Source organism: Anabrus simplex, chromosome 1 (assembly GCF_040414725.1).
Source record: "Anabrus simplex isolate iqAnaSimp1 chromosome 1, ASM4041472v1, whole genome shotgun sequence".
Classification (NCBI taxonomy): Eukaryota; Metazoa; Arthropoda; class Insecta; order Orthoptera; family Tettigoniidae; genus Anabrus; species Anabrus simplex.
In genome coordinates, this window is record NC_090265.1 from 1,018,590,318 (window position 1) to 1,018,617,685 (window position 27,368).

Sequence of the window (27,368 nt, forward strand, 5' to 3'; positions counted from 1 at the left end):
TAAAGCCCCTAGCCAAAAGAAAAAAAAATGTTTTCAAAATGCTATTTGTACTTCAAGAATTAAATCTTAACAAAAACGCTAAAAGAAGGAGTTGCTGCATTTATTCCTTACTGGTACATTTCAATCAACTCTTGCATTTTTCCGGATATTTTTCGCCCCTTTTCTTCAATTCTGCTTCCAAATCCGCAATCGTCATTGCATTTTTACCATTTCCCGTCTTGTTCAAAACATTAGCAGAATATGGTAACTCCATTTTAATGCATTTAAAGCAAAAGTTTCGTTTCGATGATCGCAAATGTAGGAATACTCCATATAAGTCTCACGTAAAACAGTCGAGCAGCGGAAAGCGCATACCGGGTACTACCATTATGCTGCCTAGCGGACAAGTTTTGCGTGATACATCCCTATTGTTGTGTCTCTACAGTTATTTTGTTATTTTTTAATTTTTTCCTCTAGTTTTATCATTAGATATTTTTCCCTCATTGTTCTTCCACTTATTTTTTTATGTTTGCATTGTGCTACTCCAAAAAATATATTTTTCATTGCGGAACTGTGTAATTTGGCTTCTTGCTGTTTTGGTTTCCCAAATAAATAAACAAATAAATAAATTAAATAAATAATGTAGATGGCAATACCACATTTTGGATGAAGCAGTTCATCACTATTTTGTCTGCAATGTGTTTCTTGTAATGACAATACATCTATCGAATGATCCGTGAGTTACCTGGGTAAATACTTGCAATTAGCTGTACTAATGCCCTCAATATTAAGTTGACAGATTGTTAGCTAAAGGCCCAATTTCACAGTATTAAATGCTGGGTCGTTAGGAAGACTGTTCTTGTCAGGTATACTGTCATGGCTGTTAAGGACCCATGCAGCAGTACGGCGACATCTTGTCAGTGTTTTTTCTTAGCACTATCTGGGGGACTTGTAGGGTAATTAAAGTTTCATCTACGGACGTAAAGCAACATTCGCCCCCTCCCCACACACACACACACACACACAGTGAAATGAAGCACATCCAAGATTGAATATCAAATTATGATGGATCCTTCCAGCATCCATAAGAAATAAAATTTGTTGCACCAGACTCTTTCCATAAAGTGATTTAAAGGAGGGTACAACCCCTGCAGCGTGCTGGCAGAAATTCTAACTGCACATCTCTAACATCCATGGGATGTTCAGGACAATTGTCGATGAAAAGAAGGATCTTCCTATTTTGCATACCCATTGTTGCATCCAGAGCTACCAATTGCTGTTGAAGAAGTTTTTTTTGCTAGGGGCTTTACGTCGCACCGACACAGATAGGTCTTATGGCGACGATGGGATAGGAAAGGCCTAGGAGTTGGAAGGAATCGGCCGTGGCCTTAATTAAGGTACAGCCCCAGCATTTGCCTGGTGTGAAAATGGGAAACCACGGAAAACCATCTTCAGGGCTGCCGATAGTGGGATTCGAACCTGCTATCTCCCGGATGCAAGCTCACAGCCGCACGCTGAAGAAGATCTGAGGTCATCTGAGCAGAGGGGTGGAGCTTCTCTGAGCCTTCAGCATTGGTTCCCAACATCACTGTGAGCCTCATTTTGCTGTGTTTCCCACCATGACTTTTATCCCCTATGAATGCCAAAGTCTTGCTGGGCAACACACTGAAAAATAGTCCAGTTTTATCTAGGTTAAGAATGTTCCTGGGTTCGTATTTGTTAGTCAGTGCCTGCAGTCTTCCACAGTTTCTTCTCTAACCGCGTTTAATTCCCCACAAACAGTTTTATAGGTTATGTCATGCGTACAGCACTTGAAATTTCAAACCAACTTCATACTATTTTTTTCCAGTTCCTCGGATTTGGAATATGACTCGTATTTCTTTTTTTTTTTGAAGTTTGGTCTGCATTTAAAGCACTTCATGTTATGCTTCCTCTGTTTTTCACCAATGTATTCAGCTGGATACAGAAAGCTGCATCTTGTATGTCAGTGCAATACGTGGAATGAATTGAATTTTTCCAGGATTTGAACCTTCTTTTCCATACTGAAAGATTTCCATTATTAGCCAGAATGGCAAATGTCAATGGCAAATGGCAATAACAAAGATGGATTAACAAATATATGCTATGTGACAAGAAGATCGTGGCATGTACTTTGGCCACTCGACTCAGAAAAGGAGAACAAAAAATATAACAATGATAACAAAAAATAAATACGACAAATTAACAACAATAACTTGAACACTTGCAACAACAAAAGCAAGCATAAAACAATAACCACGAATTAACGAAGATGAACGCTGAACCACTTGATAACTTCACAACTGTACGCCAATGTAGCTTCTCAAAGAATGAATGTGCGCAGGTTAATCATTACCACATGCCCATAGCCATGAAGGAAAGCAGAAGTTGTGTGTTTAAAGTTCGACAATAGTTGATAGATTTGGTCATCATGCTGTGGTTACTCGAAGTGTTACATTAGTTGCAATGCCATTTTACATCATTTTCCCCCCTCAAACAACTTTATATGGCATGAAGCATTAAATGTTGCAAACATAAGTTTGAGAATCTGAATACATCGTGAGCATAGGAAATTTAAGGGAACCAACAAAAAAAAGTTGTGAACAATGGGAAAACATTGAATACAGGTACATCAAGTATTACTACTACTACCACTACTACTACTACTACTACTGCTGCTGCTGCTGCTACCACCACCTTGTGAAGCATGTGACCCTGTCACAGTGGGGAGGCCTGTGCCTCCCAATGAAGCAGTTAGCCGAACCATAGATGCAACTTTATCAGATGGGTATCTGTTGAGAACCCAAACTAATTAATGGCTCATCAAAAGGGGGGCGGGGGAGAAGCAGCCTTTTAGAAGTGCAAGGGCGATAGTCTGGGTGATGTGACTGATATGGCCTTGCAGTAATATTTAACATGGCTTAGCTTTGTTGATATTGCTACACAGCTGAAAGCAAAGGGAAACTACAGACGTAAACTCCCAAGGACGTGCAGCTCTCTGTATGAATGAATGATGTACTGAGGATGGCTTCTTCCTGGGTAAAATATTCCAGAGGTAAAATAGTCCCCCATTCAGTCCTCCGGGTGGGGACTACACGAGAGGGGGCAATCATCAGAAAGACAAATACTGACATTCTGCGAGTTGGAGCATGCAAAAGAAATTTGAATCATTGTGGTGGATTGGTGAATGCGAAAAGGAAAATGGATAGGCTAAAATTAGACATAGTTGTTGTGAGTACAGTGACAAGGACAGGATATTTGATCAGGTGACTACAGAATTAAAAAACAAAATCTAACAGGGAGAAATGCAGGAACGAGTTTAATAATGAATAAGAAAATAAGGCAGAAGATAACCTACAATGACCAGCATTATTATTGTTGTCAAGGAAAACACCAAGGCAATGCTCACCACAATAGTGCAGGTCTGTATAACTACTAGTTCAGCAAATTATTTTGAAATCGAATGAATATATGAAAAATAGGTGTAATACAATATGTAAAAGGAGATGAGAATCAAATTGTGATGGGAGACTGGAATGCATTGATAGGCCAAGGAAAAGAAGGTAGTGTTGTAGGAGAATTCGGACTGGAACAAAGAAATGAAAGAGAATTCTGCACTGATCTTAATTTAGTCCTTGCTGATACTTTGTTCAAACAACACAAACGATGGCTCTATACGTGGATGAGATCTGGAGACACTGGAGGGTATCAAATAGATTTCATTATTATCAGGCAGAGATTCAGAAACCAGGTGTTGGTTTGAAAGACATTCTCAGGAGTAGACGTGGATTCTGACTACAACTTGATGGTCTTGAAATGCCGTCCGAAGTTGAAAAAATTGAAGAAGGAATGCAAGAAGATCGGATTTAGACAAGCGGAAAGGACAAGGACTAAATGAAAGGCTGAAGGAGACACAATAGATGAAGAGTGGACAGTACTAAAGAATGAGATCAGTAGGGCTGCTGAAGAAAGTTTAGGAAGGAAGGAAGGAAGGAAGGATCAAGAAGAGTCAAGGTATAACTCAGGAGATACTAGACCTGATTGACGAACAGTGACAGTACAAGAATGCATAGATGAGGAGGACAGAAAACAATACAGGTAATTAAAGAATGTAGATAGAAATTGCAGGACAGCTAAGAAAGAATGGCTGAAAGAGAAGTGCAAGGATGTTGAAGATTGTATGGTTGTAGGAAAGTGAAAGGAAACCTTTGGAAAAAGGAGAACTAAGTTTATGAATATTAAGAGCTCACTTTTAGGGAAAGAAGACAAGGCAGAAAGATAGCAGGAACATATTCAACAATCCTATCGAGGGAAAGAAGTAGAATGAGGTTCTGAAACAAGAAGAGGCTGTTGATGTTAATGAAATGGGAGAGCCAATTTTAAGGTCAGAATTCAACAGAGCAGCTAAGAAAGAATTCTGTATCAACATTGACTGTTCACTTTTTAAGAGATGTATTAAAACCACCTTTCAATACAAATCGTGATGTGATACATTGGATCATCAAATCAACAAGACATATTAAAATATAAATCATATTAAAATATAGTATGTACTGCCTTCTTTGGGACATCTTCAGGTACACAGATTACAGTGCTTAAATTAGATATAATTAAAATAACATTGTAATTACAAATTGAAGTAGGAAATTTTGAAAATAAAATCCATCTATAGTCTTCAAAGCACTGAATAACAATTTGCTCTACAATGCGGTAGTAAAATTGAGTACTGTTACAATATACATGTTATATGATATAAACACAAGATCAATGACAATGATCATAACAAGGATACAGTTTGAAACAGGAACACAAGATCTGTTCCTAGTACTCGTAGATCTAGAAAAGGCATTCAATAATGTTGATTGAACCAAGCTATTTGAGATTCTGAAGGTGATTGGGATCAGGTACTGAAAAAGGAAAAATTAAGTACAAAAATCAATGTACGGTGATAAGAACCAAGGGCTATGAAAAAGAAGCGGTGATCCAGACAGGAATGAGGTAAGGCTGCAGATTACCCCCCCTCATTTGCAATATTTATATAGAAAAGGCAGTGAAGGAAAATCAAAGAGGAATTTGTAAACGTGATAACAACCCAGGGAGAGGAAATGATATTGTTAATTTATGTGAGTCTGTGGAAGATCTGGAGAAATTGCTGAATGGTATGGAGGAGGAGTAAAATGTGAAAATAAATGTGAAACAGAAGTAATGATTGCCGTCAGTGTAGGTGACTGAGGAAATATTAGAAATATTACATGAGGAAACAAAGTCGTTAAAGAAGTAGATGAATATTATTTCTTGGGTTGTAGAATAACTAACAATGGCAGAAGTAAGGATGACATAAAATGCAGCCTAGCACAAGCAAGGAAGGCCCTTTTTCAAAAAGGAACTTTGCTCACTTTGAACATTGATATAGGAACTACAAAGATGTTATTGTCTTTCACCTTGTGCATGGTGTTGTATGGAAGTGAAACATGGACAGTAGGTTACCTAGCTCAGAAAATAGAAGCTTTTGAAATGTGGTGTTACAGAAGAATGCTGAAGGTGAGATGGGTAGATTGAATCATGAATAAACAGATACTGAATTGAATTGGTGAGAGTGGGATGATTTGGTGAAATTTGACCAGAAAAAGATAGAATGATAGCACACATCTTAAGACTCTCAAGACTTGTTCAGTTAGTTTTTGCTGGAAGTATAGGTGGTAAGAACAGTGGGGTTAGACCAGGGCATGTGACAAACATTAGAATAGATGTAGGATGTAGTTGTTATGTAGAAATGAGAATGTTAGCATATTGTAGGGTGGCATGGAGAGATGCATCAAACCAGTCTATGAACTGATGACCCAGATGACTACAGTAACAACGTTATTGTTGGTGATTTGTTGTTGCTACCTGGATAATGACCAAGCAAGATGAAAATTGGAGAATAGAAATGATCTTTCAGTGCAATATACAAGGATCACTCCGAAACCATGCACCATATTTTATTACAAGGGAATTTTATTTTCTGCACTTTAGCTGTTTGTGGATTACAATACGATTCAAGATAATTCTCCCTGTTCAAACTCAAATGTTAATCTATTAATATCAGGAATTGTGAAATGGAAAAGGAAATTCTAGGAAAATATGGGTGATAATTAGTTACATGTTAATAATTCTCATATTTTGGTCCTATTGAATTGTACAATAAAGTCAAAGAAAAAAATGTTTATTTATTCCCTCAACCAACACAGAGCGCCGCTTTACAAGATTCAACATAGCAATTTGCGTTCTTATAGAACTACCAATATGCATGTTGCCACATTTTTAGACAAGGACATTCAAGAAAGTGTATAAATTACGTCTATTTGTTTGTAAGACTATTTTTAAGAATATCTTAACTATTTCCTACATCATCATCACATTCATTTGTAATTTATTTTTTTTAAAAATCAACCACAATTAAGAACAATTAGGATCCTGATTTTTTTATCTTTCAGATTGAGATTTAGGCTGAAGATGCCCTTAAATAAAGGGCAAAACATGTCCTTATAATTTAAAATCACTTTTTATGTATTGAATAGGTGGAATAAATAAACATTAATTTTTCTTTGATAATTAGTTTTTGGAAAGAGTAGATGAATTCACACAATTCCTTGCCCCAGTCATTAATATTCTTCCTGGACCTAAGCACCCTGCTTGCAGGTATTTTGACCTGAGGAAAAATAGGAAGGGCCTGAATATTCAGAGGAGTTATACACAATCATCAAACTCCGAAAGGCAAACAAAGTGCGATAGTACCAAAAGACACCCAAAATACTAATACCAGCTAACTCAGTATCAATATTTAATCAAAGGAGAAAAGCAGTTCGCTGTGTTCTAGGCAATAGAGGACCACAGTGCAAAATTCCTATTCAGGATATACACTGGCAGAAAAGAAAAATCCAAACACCAAGAAGGGATTGTGCTAGGTTGATGAACGTTGGTAGGTGTGTTTATACATCTGAAAGATGACGTTGATTCAGATTTCCTACAAATCACATTAGTGTGGCGCTAGTAGCAGCCCCATGACGTTGCACATCAGGTTTGCTGTAAAGACGGGCTGTACTGTACGAGAGCGTTAGTTACCTGTGAGATTGGATGGAGTGAGTGTGAGTGGGTCAAGAATGCCTTTATGACGATGAAGAGGCTAGTATCAACAGCTCACTGCAGTTGAACGCGGCCGTATAATAGGGCTACGTGTAGGTGTGTTTTCCTTCTGCACTATTGCAGAATGACTTGACAGGAATGTCTCCACTGTGCATGCATGCTGGCAGCAGTGGTCATGAGAAGGTACACTCGCAATAAGATCGGGCTCTGGACGTCCCCACCGCACCACCGAGAGGGAGGGCCGCCATATTTGGCGTATGGCTGTGGCGCAGAGGACTGCGTCTGCAGCAGTGATTCGAGCGGCAGTTGGCACCAGAGTGATGCATCAAACGGTTCAAAATCAGTTACTTGAAGGATGCATTCCACTTACACCAAACCACCGCCGTCTGCGACTTCAGTTGTGTCAAGCGAGAGCTTATTGCAGGATGGAGTGGAGGTCCCTTGTGTTTTACGATGAAGGCCGGTTCATTCTTGGTGCCAGTGATGGCCGTGTGTTGGTTAGGAGGAGGCCAGGTGAGCGCCTGCATTCCATTTGTCTGCGGCGCCAACACACTGGACCTACACGGGGAGTTCTGGTCTGGTGAGCAATTTCCTATGACAGTAGGAGCACTCTCATGGTTTTCCCACACATCCTGACTGCAGATGTGTATGTCTGTTTGGTGATTGGTGTTGTGCTGCCATTCATGAACAGCTTTCCCGGGGGTGTTTTCCAATAGGATAATGCACGCCCCTATGTCACTGTTGTAACCCAACATGCTCTGCAGAGTGTCAATGTTGCCTTGGCCTGCTCGATCCCCGGATCTGTCCCCAATTGAGCACGTATGGGACATTTGGACGACAACTCCAGCATCATTCACAACTGGCATTACCTGTCCCTGTATTAACCGACTAAGTGCAACAGGCATGGAACTCCATCCCACAAGCTGACATTCGGCACCTGTATGACACAATGCATGCACGTTTTCATGCCTGAATTCAACAGTCAGATGATTACACCGGTCATTAATGGACCAGCATGGCACATTTGTCGATGGCTTTTCTCGTACGGATATTAACCTGTAGTCTTGTACCTTTAATCAATTAAATATGTTACCTTGACAAATATATTGCCAAAATTTCCATATTCTACATTCCTTATTTCATGGTGTTTGGATATTTTTTTCTGCCAGTGTAGAAAATATTTCCCATATCTTTTTTGTCAGTAATGACTGTATCAAAAGTTTCTATGCAAAGCAGTTACCTTATCCTCAGAGAATTAATCTAGTTGATATATACCAGCACATCATTTCAAAAGAGGAAATTCTATCAGCAATTCTGAAAATAGTAGTTGATACATCACCCCAGCCTGATGACGTGTTAAAGAGAGTTGTCAGAGAGGACATGGTTGTTGATGTAATTGCTCATATAGCTAAATGTATCTTATAGACATCACATGGATCACCTTGCTTCAACAAAGTGAAAACAGTCTTAATATTTAAATCTGGAGATGAGATGTTAAGCACAAACTGACGGCCAATCACAATTGTTTCAGTCGTCAGAATAGTGATCAAGCAAGTTCTCGTCCAGAGGTTAAGGGAATTCTTAGTGTTTAATGAGCACCAAAGAGGTTTCACAAATTCACGTGGCACAATACTGAACATATCCATATTTCAGTCGATATTCAATGTGCGAAGAAGAATAGCAGGAGTGCTACTATAATTTTTCTTGATATTCATTAAGCCTTCGACAACATTGGCCACAAACATCTAAGAACGGTGGAAAATTCCGCTGCTCCTTCAAAGCTTTCTTCTCTGGTTGTTCATTACAGGAAAGAAATCAAACACAGATTGAATGTAACCACATCAAAACGAAGCCAATACCCCTTAGAAGAAGTGTTTTGCAGGGAACTCCTTTATCTCCAGCATTATACAATCTTGCAGTGGATCATATTTAGGTAGAACTCAATGAGGAACCTGTTGCAACAGAATATGGATTTTCTGTAACACCGTACCTTAACCCGTAAACTGTCTTGGGCTTTGCAGGTGATACCGTCATCAGCAAAGATAAACAATCTGCTCTTGAACTTACACGAATGGCAATTCAAGGATTCAGTGAGATAGGTTTGAATATTAATCTGTCCAAGTCAGTATATATCAATGTTGTTCAAGGTAAGCTCATTGGTGAAGATATCTCAACTTACGGAGGAGACGTCAAGAGTATCTCTCTGGGAGAATCAGTGTAATATTTGTATTATCACATTTAACTCTCAAGCTTTAATGATTAATCTAATGTAAGAAACAAGTTAGAATCTCTATCGTCCTCACCTCTTTTGCAAACTAATAAAAAATTCTATATTCAGAATGTATTTGTCCATCTCTTACTTACCAGTTCCAAACAACTCCCTTTGAGTAAATTCCTGTAAAATTCCTCGACGATTCAGATAAAATGAACAGATGCACATTGAAAGAAGTCTTACAAGTTCCTGCTGATATCCAGACACCATGCTATACAGTCCTAGAAAATTCAAGGAACTAGGGTTATTCTGTTCGTGTGGGAGGTTGTTCTTCAACGCTTTAATGCCCTTAGAATAAATACTCTTTAATTAAGGGTTATAAATTTTGTTTTCGGTTCCGTATTGAACTGAGATCACAAGTATAATTAGGTATGAAATATTTTATTCCACCTATTCAATACTATACATTACTTGCAATGCCTATATTTATATCATAATGCATTGCTAGGTACTAGTTTCGACCTCATTTGGGTCATCATCAGCAAAAAATAATTACACTTTGTTCATCGAATGTCCTGGAACAATATCCTCTTGTGAGGTAATAAAAACTATAGAGTAATCTATATGTACATTGCCATAACATTCATTATAAAATGTGGTTGAATACATGAAATATTAAAATAGATCGTGATGCCAATTGATTAGATAAAAACAGTCAATGAGAATGTCTAAGTTTAAAGTACAGTATTGTCAGTGAATCTATAAATTGTGGATCAATTGTACATTACATCAATTTTACGATGGTATTAGGAAGTTACATAGACATTCAGTATTGCGCAAAGATAAAAGCATAGAAATTTTATGGCATTCTGTCTTCAATGTCCAAACTGTTTCTAGTGAGTTCTATGACTTAATTGCACATTCCTATCAATGATTGAAAATTTAATTTTGTACATCACTGGCGCAGAGGGTACATCATTTGCTTAAAATCCAAATATTATTCAGTTTAATGGTTCAGGTAGAATGTATGTAGAATGGATATAAACTACTTCTTGAAAAATGCTGCATATGGTGAGAGGTGGAATACTCAGTCCAAGATGGAATCAAATGGAACCAAATGGAAATTAATTCCAGAGATCTTCACATACTAAATACTAGGGAACCAAAAGAAGAAAGCCTCAACTGTTTGAAAAGGCTTCATCTTGAATTCGTATTGAATAAAAAGGATGTTTTTGTTTTTTTTTCCTGGAAAATAAGAATCAACCTGAGGGAAGTTGAATTTTAAGTGGCGTGATCTCCCATAAAAAGGGAAAGGAGTTTTCCTTTTCTATCAACACCCTCCAGCCAATCAGTGGGTGTTAGGGACCTATGCCTACCCGGTATAGGTATAACCAATTGATCACATAATAAACAATCACAACTGCTGTAAAAGAAACACTATATTACGAAAATACAATTTCACACATTACAGTCCGTCAGCCATACTTTTTTTTTTTTTTTTCCAAAGATCACCATAACAACAGCCAAACACTCATAGTTTAAACATGACATACTCCCACCTTTTGATACCAATCAAAACACAATGTTTACAGACAGAGGCGAGAAGGTATTTTAACTCTTCTTCCACTCCTGGTGAAGTTGCGGCTGCCGAGACTTACTGCCATCTCCTCACTCCCACCTTCAACCTCCAATGGATAAAGGTGCCTCGTAGGACGGATGAGTTCTCCTGAGGATGTCTTCACCCGAACTACCCTGATCACTTTGTCTTTACCTGGAAATATAGCTGTCACTCTCCCCAGGGGCCAGTCGATTCTTCTCTTGTCATCACTACCAATGATAACCACATCTCCTACCTTCCAATGCAGATCAGGCTCCTTGCCCGATGGACAGCACAGAAGACTACCCAGATATTACAGTCGGAATCTTCTCCTCAGTTCATTCCTCAGCTGTTGAGGTACTGAAACCTTCTTGAGAGACTGACCTGATCTAGTTTGTCTAAATCTGGTGTACCAACCATGGGAATGTCCTGAAGAAACATTGATGGAGTTAGAGGTACCAATTCATCATGACTTTCTGAAATGTAGGTGAGAGGTCTGGAGTTAATTACAGATTCACAATCAGCAATAACAGTCAACAGTTCCTCATATGTCAAGATAGCCTTGCCTAAAACATGCCTTAATAGTCTCTTGACCATTTGCACAATGCGCTCCCAGAATCCACCCCACCAAGGAGCTGAAGGAGGACTAAACTTCCACTCGATTCTAGTAACCGATGTTTCCGCACCTATTTTTTTCCAATCAATGTTGCCGAACAATTTGTTAGCCCCAGCAAAGTTTGTCCCATTGTCACTATAAATCACACGAGGCCTGCCTCGTCGGGCTATGAAGCGCCTAAGGGCTAGTGAAAACCCTGCAGTCGACAAAGTCATTATTTGTTCAAAATGGACTGCTCTAACAACTGCACATGTAAAAATCACAATCCAAGCCTTGTCTTTGGATTTTAGAAATAGTGGTCCAGCAAGGTCGACTCCTACCACTTCAAATACACCTGCATCTCTCACACGATCTTTTGGAAGGGCTGGCATTTCAGGAACTGATTGTTTCATTTCGAATCTTCTACATTGTATACATTTCCTGATGATTTTGCGAATTGTTCTTCTTCCCTTTGGTATCCAGTAGTGCTCCCGCAGTATGGCGAGTAGAATCTGAACACCAGCATGAGAAGCCCTCATATGGTGTTCTCTGATTATCACCTCAGTCAGAGGGTGATTTGATGGCAATAAAACAGGTGTACAGAAATCGTATTCATCCTTTCTGTTGGTGATTTTTGTCTTAAACCTGACGAGGCCCAGCTGGTCTTTGAAAAAGGCAGAAGCAACATTCTGCTCTACGTCCTTTCTCGCATTGTTGATGAACTGCAACATCCAGGCCACCAATCTGACGATTCTTGAATACTGAGAAAAGAATCTTAAATACCACTGCTTTTCCTGGGAGACAAGCATAGTAGTCGTAACAAGGCCTTTTTTTCTTTCTTCATTGACCTCCTCTTCATTAATTTCTACAACGCGCGATGGCCAACTGTTCTCTTCCAACTTTAACCAAGTGGGTCCCTCCCACCAACGAGAAGAAATCAGCTGCGAAGTACAGCAACCTCTCGAAGGTAGGTCTGCTAGGTTGTCTGTGCCTGGTAGATGAAACCAACGCTTAGGATTAGATAATAATCTAATTTCTTTCACTCTGTTAGTGACGAACACTCCCCAAGCTTCCTCTCTTCTCATCCAACATAGCACAGAAGAAGAGTCGCTCCAATAGTACTCCGGGATGTCCGTCAGATTCAAACTTTCTTTCACAGAAAAAGCGAGACGTGAGCCTATAGTGCAGGCTAATAACTCCAGTCTCGGTATCGTTATTTTCTTTAAGGGGACTACCCTTGATTTTGCTGCGACCAGTCGTACTTCAGACTCTTTTCCATTGAAAGATCTTAAGAAAATAACGGCTGCATAAGCCACTTGACTGGCATCACAAAATACATGCATACTCCATGATGATTTGTCCTTACAACTAGAAAATCTTCTAGGCACTTGAATTTCAGCAACAGAGGACAACTCATTCAACCACTTATTGAATCTGATTTGGGTGTCTTCACTTAACGGACTATCCCAACTTACTTTCTCTCTCCAACTTTCCTGTAGTAAAACCTTAGGTACAATGGAAACCGGACAAGTAAAGCCAATTGGGTCAAAAATACTTTGAGTCATTGACAAAACTGTCCTTGTGAGAACAACAGAGTCATTCAACTTCACCATTTTACATGACAAAACATCAGCTACGGGGTCCCACAACAAATCCAAACCAGGTGTCACTTTAGGTACTTCATCCTCCAGAGTCAACCTGGTGTACTCCCACCCTCTTAGGTCAAATTTTCCTTGCAACGGTAGCTCCTTCGACTCATCCACAAATTGTTTAAGTTCTTCTTCTGTGTTCACGGAAGTGACGCGGTTGCCACATACAGAGATGTTTTCAGTTTATCTGCGGTTTCACGGAAGCATGAATTGTTTTTTAAATGAAGATCCAATACCGCTCCGAGTAGAAACAGACTGCAGTTAACTCCAAAAACAACCCGTTTGTGGCGGTATATTTTAAGAGTTCCCTCAGCAAAATTCTCCCACCACAGGAATTTCAAAAAGTTTCGATCCCTTTCAGCGACTGCGATTTGAAGAAAGGCCTTCTTTATGTCTCAGATCACGCCAATCCTGTTTAAACAGAACCGGTTCAAAATAGATAGAATTACTTCTAATAGATTAGGTCCCTTCTCCAGACAGTCGTTGAGTGAAAGTCCTCCTTTCAATTTACATGAAGCATCAAACACCGGCCTCACTGCTGTAGTCGATCATTCCTGAAAAACTCCTCGGTGCGGTAAAAAGTACCCAGCATCCTGAGAGCTTTCTTGGCCAACTTCTTCAATTATCCCTTCATCTTGCCAGTCATGGAACACCTGCTGGTACTTCTCAAAATTTTCTTCCTTGATTAAGCGGTGTGTTGCAGAAACCAGTCTTTTTAATGCAACATCCTTATTGTCTGACAATAGCTGCTGATCTTCTTTCCATGGAAGTGCGACTTCATATCGTCCTTCCTCATCTGTCTTAACATTTTCTTGGAAATGTTTCAATGTTGCCATTTCAATTTCCTTCTTCAACAATGTTTCGTTCGGATCACAAATTCCTATGCTTTCCAAGTTCCATAGTTCACCCAAAGAAGCCGTTCTCATAAACAGAGAGTTCACCATAGACACTGTGTTGAGAGTTCTCAGTTGTCTTCCAGAGCTGTCCCATCACTGTCCAACCAATTGTGGTCCTAACAGCAACCAAACCAGACCTCAACTTGATTGTTTCCCCGGTCAATAAACTTCCTATGTTGTCCGCACCAATGAGTAACGCAATCTCCGATGGTTCTGGACCGTAATCAGACAGCCAAATTTTCTTTTCTCTGATCTCATCCATCCAAGGATCCCCTTTTAAACGTGGGATTGTACCACAAATTACCTTTTGTCCCAGCACCTTAATGTTTTGAGAAATTGAATGACGTAGGTTGACAATAGCTATCTCATACAGGTTATGGTCGTTTGCACCAATTGAAGCACCCCCAAAAAGCTTGTGTTCAATTTTTTCAGTCTTTGATGGAATATATATATATCTCATTTCCATGGCAGTTTTCTCCAATAGATAGGATCTCTGCGAGCCTGTATCCAGCAATGCCCATACAGTTCTTTCTTTCCCTTGATGATTTAACCTAACTACAAGAGTTTGTAACAGTACTTCCAAAAATCACTGGTTTGGGTGTTAAGGGTTACAGATGGGCCACCTGACAACTTTGAACCCCATTCTTCATTCTTCTCATCACCCTTATAACCCCCTTTATTTACATCTAATTTGAGACACATAATAGCCTCATGTTTATCACTGCACACAAGATATTTTAGTTTCATAATGCAATTAGCAGTCCTATGTCCCACCTTCAGACATGAAAAACAAGCTTTATTCTCTGACAACCTTTTATGTTTATCCCTTAAGTTCAATTCGTGAGCCAGATGACACCCTTTGCTGTCATGCGGTTTATTACAGAAGACACACTCCAAACTGTTTCCTTTTCCAGCGAAAAGTACACTAGCAGTAGCCAAACCTTGCTCCTCCCGCTCCCGTTCTTTAATCTTAGCACTCCTCGATTTATTAGAGAGTCCAAAACCAGCTTGAGCGAATGTAATTCTCTCTTCACTCTCTACTTCACCCTTCAGAAAACCAAGTAACGCGGTCAGTAAGTCAGCATGTCCATTATCCTGATCCGTTTTAGTCGTTGATGAATTCCTCATCCAGACACGTAATACTTGCTCAGGCAAACAAGATTCTACTAACGGAAAGAGCATCGAGCCGTACTTATCTCGAGTAACGCCTATTGATTCTAAAGCTCTCAGCTGTGCTTCTAACTTGTCATGTAAGCTAGCAAGCATAGGCTTCTCCCTTGTCTGAGAGAAATTTTTTACTAGAAGACTTATGAGCTCCCTGGCATAGAATTCTGTCAATAATTCTTCTCTTCCAAACCTACCCTTAAGGGATTCTACAGCCTTAGAGTAATTTTCAGCAGTGGGGGGGGGCTGGTAACTAAATCTCTAGCTTGGCTATCAATCTTCGTGGACTGGATTAGGTATTGAAATTTATCAGAGTCCTCATGGATGCGCCGAAATTGTCCCCAAAATTCCAACCAATTCCTAACCTCCTCATTGAATTTCACGAGTTCTATCTTTGGTAATTTCAATTGCCTTTTGTTTTTATTCTCAGCTGATACAGTTGATCTATCTGACACTACTTCCAACACATTGGCATTATTAGCTTGTAACCACAGGGCATATTTTTGTCTTGCATCATCTCAATTTGTCTCTAAAACTGTCTATAGATTCGTACTCACGGTCATACTCGTCGTCTCCTTCTCTTTCCAGCAACAAATCTAACACTTTTTTTGTCCAGCGGTGCCAGTTCCTTTCCTAACCTTTCCAATTTATTTATCAAGGTTTGCAACGTGTCTTCATGAATGCCGTCTTTTATTTCTTGACTTAAATTTTGCAAGAGCAAATTGTACGTTTTTGTAAAAGTTGCTCTAACCGGCCTCCGAGCTTTCGTTAACTTCTCCATTTCAACACAATCTACAAGTTGTATAAATTAATACGTATCCTGGCAGGGTCGCCACAATTTTGTTAGGGACCTATGCCTACCCGGTGTAGGTATAACCAATTGATCACATAATAAACACTCACAACTGCTATAAAAGAAACACTATGTTACGAAAATACAATTCACACATTACAGTCCGTCAGCCATACTTGTTTTTTTGTTTTTTCCAAAGATCACCATAACAACAGCCAAACACTCATAGTTTAAACATGACAGTGGGTTATTCGCCTTCAAGGATTATCTTGTAGCAAATGGTGTGATGCAACGTAGCAGCTGTACAAGCTATTACTGGCAGGACCATGGACACTAACCGTTGTCGGTGCTGCCACAACGAGGTAGAACCTCTTGCTCACGTCCTCAGTTACTGCTCGCATGGAGAAGCCGTACAAAACACTAGACACCATAAAATACGATCTGCCATTGCTCAAGCTTTAAAGGACTCAGGTTTTACTGTCTTCAAGGAGGTTCACGTTCTCTCTATTAGAGGTAGCACCCATCGAATTAACATGATAGCCTTCAAAGACCACCAAAAGGATTTTATAATGGATCCGACGATGAGATTCGTGCCATCCAAAATACAACTCAATGAGGTATATGAGGAAAAGAAAATAACATATGAACGAACCATCCCATTCTATCAATACGAATACCAGCTGGATGATATTGAAGTCATTGAAGTCATAGGATTAATTGTTGGCACTAGAGGAACCATTCATCTCTTTTTCATCCAGTTCTGCAAATCATTTAACCTCAATCAGGCGTTAATAAAAGAAATTGCAGTGATTGCCTTGAAATATTCTATTCAAATTCTGTAGAACCGTATCTCCCAAACTTTTTAATACAACAATATACAGTATGTCAAATGTGCTAACCAACTCACAATTACTTTTAATATTCATCTTGTCTTTTTGTATACTTTGTCCTCAGGGGCAATCTCCAGTTGAGGAAATTCAAGATAAATAAATAAATAAATAAATAAATAAATAAATAAATAAATAAATAAATAGCACGTGTATTCATAATTCAAATAGTTCTCACACATAGTAGTTCAATCATAGCGCTTGTTCAAGATGGCTGTTGCATTTGATGTCTGTCAAGGGCAACATGCTGATATATAGTTCCTGTGCTGTGAGAATGGGACCATGGGAAACATTCACAAGAGGTTGAAACAAGTGTATAGAGATGATGCTGTTTAGTACATTAAGTTGCTGGACACCACTGGTTGTCAGGCAAAACCAGACACATCAGGATTCTCCTTGCAGTGGCAGCCTGCGCACCATACAAACACCTGACGAGCTGTTAATAACTTGTGGACAACAGATGTGTAATTGTGAGTCAAATGTCACACCAACTGCACCTTGGGAAAGCAAGTGAATTCAGAATACTGAAACAGGTGGATTTAGAATAGGTTTGCTCTGGGTGGGTTCGAAGGATGCTGACATCTTCCCGTAAGGAAACAAGAAAGGTTGTGTACAGTTAACTCTCGGCACTGTATAAAAATAGTGAAAATGACTTTCAAGAACCGTGCTAGGAGATGAAATATGGCTGCACCGTTTTAGACTGGAGATAAAGAATCAGTCTCTCGAGTGGCATCATGCGAATTTGCCTCAAAAACGATGAATTTAAAGTGGTGTCTTCAGAAGGAAAAGTGATGACTACTGTTTTCCGGTACTTGAAGGGACTCCTGCTTGTGCACATTTTGATTCAAGGAACCACCAATACAGAGTTGAAATGATGTCTAGAATTTATTCTTCATAGTGATATATGATGTCTTGCAATAGATCCTCATAATTTTTGTGTAAATAAACCTGAGAATAAAAAATATGTTTGAAAACAACAGACTGAACTAGAGTGGTACACATAAGACTGGCAGAGCATGTTGGGAGGAGAATTGGGACAGATACAGTAGGAGTGAAAAATGAAATGGCGTATGGCTTTTAGTGCTGGGAGTGTCCGAGGACAAGTTCGGCTCGCCAGATGCAGGTCTTTTGATTTGACTCCCGTAGGCAACCTGCACGTCATGATAAGGATGAAATGATGTTGAAGACGACACATACACCCAGCCCCCGTGGCAGCAAAATTAACCAATTCAGGTTAAAATTCCCAACCCTGCCGGGAATCGAACCGGGGACCCCTGTGACCAAAGGCCAGTACGCTAACCATTCAGTATTGACTATTAACTACATACAAGATAACATCAGTATTCCATCAAGATCACATTTTTGAAAACAAAAGGATTTTAGTGGATGAAGCTAACAATTTTTACAAGATTTAAATGTCATTTCACCATATTTTACCTGTACTATCTATAATACATGTTTTATATTAAGTTATCTCACAAGAAACCTAATAAACATATTTTATGTATACCAAAAACATATCGTTATATTTTCAATAAGTTTCACTCAATTTTATGCCTTTCCAGTGCTAATAATGGCTCAATTGAGCCAAAACTTGTAAATTTTAGAAATATAATGTTAAATAATCTGTAAGTTTATAATGTGTAGTATTGACTAGGTGGAAATTTTATACCTTTATTTAGAGTTCAAACAATCCATTTAACCACTCATTTGCCATTTCTTTATTAACTGAAGCACTTTCACCATACACATTTTTAAAACAAATGCCATTTCTTTCTTTAAACCCAATTAAAATGAAGAATGCCAAAATTTTTGGCAATTTCTTCTGCCTTACCGCGCACTAATGGGCCACTAAATGGAACGTTATGATCCCGGGACTGTTTGAACCACTTTAAAACACACTCGTCAATATCAGGAAATTCACCGCTTCTCATACGTTTCCTCTTTCCATCGTTTTTGTGAAACCCAGCTTTCCATCATTTTGTCTTATGTATGTTGACAACATGTTAGGAAAGATCTCTCTGGCAATTTCAATCCTCTTCTTTACCCCTCTTTCCTCTTCTTTTAGCACTTCAACTTGTTTTGCAAGTGTTATACTACTGTATGCACCATGCTTTGACATTTCAAATACACTGAGAGATGAAAGGTTCACATTCCAAGGTTGACGATCTTGATATGGGGGAAGGGGAAGATTTCCGGTGCCAAGTGTGAATACTTGTAGACAAGCAATGGTCAAGATCATGCCGTTCCTACACTCGTTGACAATCACAGAGATAAAGGTTAAGTCTGTTAACAGTAGAGACTACTTGACCATAACTAGGAAGCAACAATAAAAATAGAGAATTCTTGGGAATCATTAGAAGGCTCAATTCTTGGAACCATTATGAAATTAACTTGCAATAAAGTGCTAATTTCAAATTATCAAAATTTAAGCTTTAAAAATTTGAATTTTTTTTGGGGGGGGGGGTGTTGATTAGAATAGAAATTTCAAGGGAAATAAAGTTTTATTCAAATTATCCATTGTTGAATTAACCAGAATCCACTCTATTTCAATTCTAAAATAGATGAAATAACATAATGGAATTTAAATTTATTGTGTCTCTGATATCCATATCTTTTCTGCCCATTTTTAATTAGGTCATTATTCTACATATTTATTAATGCTGGGCATCCAGCGCATGCACTGTCAAGAAATGACATTTTTAAATGATGTTATTATAGCAAAAAATCAACTGAAAATATTACATCAGACAGAAACAGAAAACAGGATGGCAGAAGAGAATGTTAAAATTTGGATTTTAATAACTAAAATAAGTACAGGCAGATTAAGTCTCGGTAATAGTTATTGGTAAGGGATTATTTTTTTATGCTCAATTCATTCAGACAATGCTGAAAGACTTGACAGTTCAAAATGAAAATTTATGTGTGTAACCTACAGTATAAATTAGATTGTTTATCCTGGGATATGTGTTTCTTTTACAGAGCTACCGTGATCTAACCTTAATAACAAGGGATGGCCTCAATCTGGTACTCATGAACTTATCTCAGCTGGTAATTGAACGTTATATTCGCCTTAAAGACTCTGTAAGGACCCAAGTGTTATGGTTGGTACGGGAAATGATACGTAATGCTGTCAGCAATGTTGATAACTTGTGTTGGATTCTCATGAGACATGCTGCTGGAGGTGATATTTCTCCCAGGAACATTGCCTTGATTGATGCATTACTGGATATATTTCAAGACAATAGGTTAGTATTATTGTTCTTGTAAAAATTATTGTGGTAGCTATCATCTAATGTTTGAAAATTGGTGTTAATGATTATATAATATAACCCTTTGTACAGAGAATGTATTGAATTTTATAAAGGACGAGGTTTGTCCCCTGATACTAAGTAATAAGTGTACCAAGTTTGGTTGAAATTGCTCCAGTGGTTTAGGAAGAGATGTAATACATACACCAATACGACATTTATATATACGGTACAGACCTATAGATAGATTACATAGACTCGCCTTTGCTCATTGGGAACCTCAGTTGCTGTTTGGTAGGAGTGGGTGTTAGCTCGTGTCATTGCACTGTTGATATTCTATACTTTCACAGTTTCTTAAATATTTTACACATCTAACAGACAGCCGCATTCTTCACACTGGGCAGACCTATCAAAGTTAGTCCTATGACATGAAAGTACATCTCGATCAAGGCATGTTGGATTGCTATTTCCAAATAACAGGCATAAGAATGAGCCTCCTACCAAGAAAGGTACTTTATAAAACATGGCGGCAGGTTCCCACCCTCCTATATACAGCGTTTATTATCGGACTATCATGATATAGCGTAAACTGCTGTTGCCTAGCGACAATCTGTTCCTCATTGCAATTAAATAAAATTATTTAAAATTTCTCATCATAAAAAAAAAAAAAACTACCCATCGTATTTCGTTCAAACCACTTCATAATCCCTTTCATAAGTAATAAGAACAAGCTGTGAAATTTTTAGCGAAATCTGTCCAGTAATTTTTGAGTCTATTAATCTCAAATATACCAACATCCTCTTTTATATATATAGACTAGCATGCAACTGTGGCTTCACCTTTGTTTATTAATTCAACAGTTAGATGTTTTTAAACCATTCATTTAAAAGCAAAATTTAGAAAAAAATGTGGCCTCATGCTGTAACATGGATGAAGTGGTGCTTTTTGCACTCTATGATAATTAATGCTCTAAGATTTTGGCTAATGGTCTTTAATTGTGCACCATGGGTTTTATAATGCATATTTTCAACATTTTTTTTTTGTCATTCAAGGGCTATGCTTTCTGCCTCCTTGCTTATATGACCACTGAAAACATGGCAGACGTTAGTCCAATTAGCTTCAGCCAGGCAGCACTTCTACCTCTATATATTAGTCTAGCTTGGCGATATAGACCTTGTTAGAATGTAATTGTGGTAGTGCCATCTGTTGACAGTCACAGAATGAACTACGGTATTGCCATCTCTTGTCAGTTATTGGAACTGATAGAAACTGCTTTCTGAAGGCGAGAGGAAGCTTTGTTCGAATAATGAAAAATTTATATTAAAGTGGTAACTGTCAGTGAAAAAAATGCAGTGGTTAGGAATGTGGAGATGTTTAATTGAATGCAGACAACTTGAAAATTGGCCTGTTAGAAGTCGTCGATGGATTGTAGACAGAAAGTATACTTGTCATATATGTGTGAATAGCAATATGCTCATTTTAATTTTGTAAAATAAAATACTAATAATAGTTGAAATAAAGAAAACAATAGTGTTGACACCTATACATGTAAGTACATTAATCGAAATCACATTTCATAAAAATCTGTCCATGTGGGAAATTGTTGACGGATTGCAAAAGAAAATGTCTTGTGTTTTAAATATATAGATTATTTCATTTCTGAATCTCTAGGTATCAGTATTTGTGGTCTTTCTTAATAACTATAACAACTCAAAATCTATAGCTGCATTTTGCAGAATAGAAAGCAAAATATTAAATCACAATTTCAGCTAGTTTAGGAAGTAAATAATAAGTGTAAAGTTTTCAGTTAAATAGCTGGTTCAGTTACCTGCCTATTTACATAAGATGGACATTAATTTAAATCAAATTATAGTATTTTAGACAAGTGTACTACTGTCCAAATTGGTATGGATCATCTATTTCCCTTATCACTTCTATGCACAATCCAACTAGGTCACTGAAATTGTTAGAAGCATTGGTGAAACGAGGTATCGGAAACTAGTATATCCAAATTCTATCTCAGATATACAACTGTAGTCGTGCAACAGAGGAAGAAGATAAACTCTTCCTCCTAGAAAGAAATATCAAGCAGGGTGATGCCATTTTCCCAAAAACTTCTCATATGGGTACTGGAGGACATTTTTCAAAACATGAAATGGGAAAAGTGATGCAGTGGTGACATTAATGGCAGAAAATTTTCTAATCTGCAATTTGTGAATTATCTTAATTTCCAGAGTTCATAGGCTTCATAATAAACAACACAAAAACCAAACTTATGACCAATGAAGAGGAGATCTCGATGCAAGTAGACATCACAGAAATACAGTATCTCGGAATATTTATACTTGAAAGAACTGGTCGCCTTCAAACAGAACACGGAAAAGGAGATTAACAGAATAACATCTGCTTGTAAGATGTTGACGGGCCTCATATTTATCCTGATGGACAAAACAATCAACCTTCGACTTATATTTGAAGCCCTAGACACATGCATATTTCCAGTTCTCCTCTATGGTTGCCAAACTCAGGAATTCACAGAGAAACAAACAGTGATCATGCATCAAGATCTGCCACAGTTAGACGCAGAGAAAAATATTGGGCATCACTGTCAGAGACAGTACCAAATGAAATATTCCACAAACTGGCAGATAATTCTGATGTAGTGCAACGAGCTATGGTGATGAAGTGGAAATGGGTGGGAGATGTAACAAGACTGCAATAATTAGGATGGTCACATGCAGCCACAGTTTAGGACCACCTCCTACCCCCTCCCCCACTTTGTCAAATGAGGCCAAGGAAGACCACAACTCTGGTTGTGAGGAGACATGTTTGTGGTAGTGGCAGAGGTAGGCAATGGTCAAGGCAAGCAATAGACAGACAATAGTTGAACAAACTGTGGGGAGGGGGGAATTTTGCAAATAGACAAATTTCTGACTGAAATATTAAATAGTGTTAGTAGCAAAGTGTAGATAATGAAATTAACAACAGGAGTCTCCAAACACTATTTCTACGAACTAAACTTCGGCAATCTAGATAAGTACAGAACGTTTTCATTATATTAATACGGTAGTGTTGAATACTAATCACATCATTATTTGTTAATACTTGTTCATATTATCACCTAACTCTCTATCATTGACAAGTTTACACAACGTAAACAATACTGTTCATACAGTGTGATTCACCAGCCCCCTCCAATATCGTTTGCTGCAGCCCAACTAACGTGCACATGGTTACAGGGGTGCTATTCCCCTGCAGGTGTACTGTATGGTACTAATGTTCAGTGAGCACATTTTGGACATGATTCTGAACCCTAGTGAAATGTTATATCATTCATTTGCATGGCATGACTCTTTGAAATCATGTTGCAACGTCCTTTTACCATGTAACTGTGTTAATGTGTCATGCCTCTTGACCGGGTGTAATGAAGAGGGGAATCAATGCATAAAAGTAGGTAACAGTGCAGTAATTAATGTCTTAAACACCAAACTGGATGGCGTATGTACTCTGCTCTCGTCGTACTACCAGCATGTTTCCAGCAGTGTAGCATAGCAGATGTGGTTAGACATTCGCCTAGCAAACGACGGAATGTGTCAGCAGTGGTTTGAATCCTGCATCGTTCAAATATTTTTGCATCGGTATGATGTTTGAATACGTAAACACAGGCCCACATTTGCCATATTCAAACAGTAGAATGACACTGTTATTCATACTGTGCCCTGCGCATACTCCGGTGGTTAGGGCCTGAATTACTGTAATCTCTGCTTTTATTCGGCATGTTTTCCACAGAGGAATATGTTGACTTGCTTCTCATTTATGGGGAAGCAAGACAAAACATGTGCGAGGCACTACATCTGTACCAGGAACGGCATCCAGACAGGCGAAACCCGGCTGCTATGACATTCCGCCGTGTTGAAAGATGCCTAAGGACAACAGGCGTGAGCAAGCAGCCACCAGTCCGCGATAGGCCCGTTACATTGGGTGAAATAGAAGAGACCGTTCTGGAGGCAGCTCGTAATAATCCACACATCGATACAAGGTTGAATGCATGACATGTGAACATCAGCCAGCCGTCCGTCTGGCGAATACTGCACGAACATAAATTTTATTCATACCATCTTGAGCTACACAAAGAGCTCCATGGGCAGGATTTCGAAGCTCAAATGGAGTTCTGTTGGTGGCTATAAGGCAAGCTGGATAATGATGCAGCATTCAAATCGCATATCTTGTTGTCGGACGAATCGCACTTCCACAATATTGGGAACGTCATTCGCCACAACGTGCACTATTGGAGTATAGACAATCCTCACTGGGTGCGACAGGCGGCCCATCAAGTACAATGGGAAGTGAATGTTTGGTGTGGAATCTTGGGGGATCGCCTGATTGGACTTTATTTCTTTGAGGGCCATTGGACGGGCCGACGCTACCTGCACTTTCTGCGTCAGGAACTGCCTCTGCTGCTGGAGGATGTGTCCTTGCATGATCGTTTGACGATGTGGTTGCAACAGGATGGAGCTCCACCACATTTGACTTTGCCTGTTTGTAACCATCTGAACGAGGAACTGCTAGGGAAATGGATAGGATGAAGAGGCCCTGTTTCTTGGCCCGCCAAATCACCGGATTTAACGACATTATACTTCTTGTGGGGACATTTGAAGAACGTCATTTACACTCGAGCACCGGAAAACCCGACCAGCTCCGGCAACTCATCACGGACGCCAGCCGAGCAACTACACTTGGAATGCTTCAGCTCTCAAGATGATCTATTGGACACTGTGCCCGAATGTGCATAAACCAAAACGGTCATCACATCAAGCATTTGCTGCGATAAAGCATTGTCAGGGCAGTTGTGTTCCTATTATTTCTGGTATGTATGTGTCTGGCCTGCTAACTAATCAGCCCTTCTTAGAGCCACAAACACATTCATTCACACACAATTTACATGAAAGTGGTTACTGAACTTACATTATGTGCAGTACGTATTAAACAAATATTTCAAATTATTTGTAATCTGCACCCTGGACTCGAACCTCCCACCTGGCATGCAAGTCTACTCCGTCTCGCCTTTACCAACTACACTACAGTTCCGTATGGTGCACTGGGCAGCTTATAGCATGTAATAGGTTTACTACTGTCACAATATCAATTTAGTGTTTTGCGGGTGTGTCAGGTTCATATGATCTAGAAGGCACCCCATGCCTTCCAGTGTTTAATACGAGTATAACATTATAGCGTCCTATTATGGTGAGGCGGTAAATACCAAGATATCTGGTTGTGTTGTCTGAGCATACTGGCAGGGCAGATGTTTTCAGGATGGAATGAATATTGTGGGTTGCATAAAACTACATTGGAAGGGGCGGTTGGATCACGCTGTACTGTATATACGCATGATTTAAGTGATTTGATAGAATTTGAGGATGTTCATGTAGAACAAAACATGTTATTTTTTATATAATAGTGTGTATTTTTACAGGTATGTTTAGTGTTATAATTTATTTGAAATTTTTGTGTATTTGACAGACTGGAAAGATTTTGTGTTACATTTTACTAAGTCGACACTGGAAAGTATGGCTTCCTTCTTAACAAATTATATCTAGTGTCAGCATTCTCTCTGGAGATATCAATTCACAGTTTGTAATACTATATTTTTCAAATAATGTCATGACATTTGCAGGTCAGTAATTAATTTATGTAATATTCACTGTTTGACATATCTTGTTTTACTGAGATATCTTAGTAGGAGAAAACATGTTTAACAATGACGTAGAGTGCTCAAGTGAACCTTTTTCATAGATTTTAACATCATGGTAAGGATTCAGGTGTTTATGTTGTAGCAATGTTATTTGAATGTTCAATATTGTTGGATTGTTTTCCTAGCTGAAAAGCAGTTTATAGTCTATCTACATTTTTCTTAGTTGAGCTGAATGTTAGGTGATAGTTTTTTTTATTATTGTCTTACTGGCCATCCTGTGTACTTCAAATTAGCTGATTTAGATAATGATTGGACATTCTAACCTTTATGCGGCTGTTATATTTCAGAACGTTGTTATTCATTGCCTTGCCTATTTATGGATTCTGTTGTTTAAAGTATTTTTTGTTTTCATTGCTTCTTTCTTTCCCTCTTAATCTTTAGTTTACAGGTTTGCAGTGCAGATATCATCAAGAAGGTTTAGGATTTTATACTGCTTAATGGATATTCTAAATGTTCTTATCTATTTAAATGATAATATTTCCCATTGTCTGTTCGTACAAAGGAAGTAAACTTTGTGATAACATTAATCAGGGAGTGTTTTACGGATTACCTTGGTTTGTATCCAATGAAAGATTTTTGCTTTGTCATTTCCCAAATCCTTGTCCTAGGCACTGATTTTCACCTCTGGGGAACAAGTTTAATTAACACTACTTCTTCTTCTGCTACTCTACTTCGTTAAATCTTTCGTGTAAATGATGTGTAAAGTTGTCAAAAAAATTACTATACCATAGTCTGACACAAAATAACACCTTTAACTTTGTTCTTTTAAAATGTTTTCCTCTCTACAGATCGTGGTTAGACAAGTTCCCCTTGCTTATTGCAACGGTGGTTTATTCTTATCTGCGTCTCATAGAAGACCACAGCTCACCTGCACTAGTAGCACTTCGTACAAAGGAAGTAAACTTTGTCATAACATTAATCAGGGAGCGTTTTACGGATTGCCTTGCCATTGGACGGGATTTCGTCCGTCTTCTTCAGAATGTGGCCCGGATTCCAGGATTTGATCTGCTCTGGAGGGATCTGCTTCATCATCCAAAGACTTTGTGCCCTACTTTCACAGGTATTTTATGTCATACGCTTTCACGATAAAAAATCTGAAATTTTAAGTTCATATTTGTAAATAATTAATTATATCTTTCATATAGAATTTTGAATATGCTTTGACACAAAGTACAATAACAGCACAAATATATTCATTTGGAAAGTACTTTAGACTTTCTTTAGGTAATTTGTAATATACCAGAACTTGTAAACAAGAAATGAGTTTGAGCTATGTTTTTAATAATGTTATATGTTGGTAGTCTGTTTTCGTGTACATTGTTTAAAAATGACATTAAATCTTTTCTATTGTCAGTACCAGTATAGCTAAATTGTCCTCTAGAATAACGAATTAACTTGGTAGCATTTAAATGCTTGGAAATAGATCACTGTTGTTGAAAGTTCACATTTG

At 38.5% G+C, this 27,368-nt stretch overlaps 1 protein-coding gene across 3 annotated transcripts in view; it reads left to right on the forward strand.

The window, feature by feature from the left end:
- IntS3 (integrator complex subunit 3) overlaps positions 1 to 27,368 on the forward strand; it is a 330,648-nt gene that overhangs the window by 79,650 nt on the left and 223,630 nt on the right. For 2 of the 3 annotated variants that reach the window (XM_067136962.2, XM_067136964.2), the window contains exons 3-4: positions 19,898 to 20,163; positions 26,707 to 26,978. In XM_067136962.2, the coding sequence (XP_066993063.2) occupies positions 19,898 to 20,163; positions 26,707 to 26,978 (538 nt within the window). The remainder of the gene's footprint in view (positions 1 to 19,897; positions 20,164 to 26,706; positions 26,979 to 27,368) is intronic. The other variant, XM_067136963.2, reaches the window with a different exon arrangement.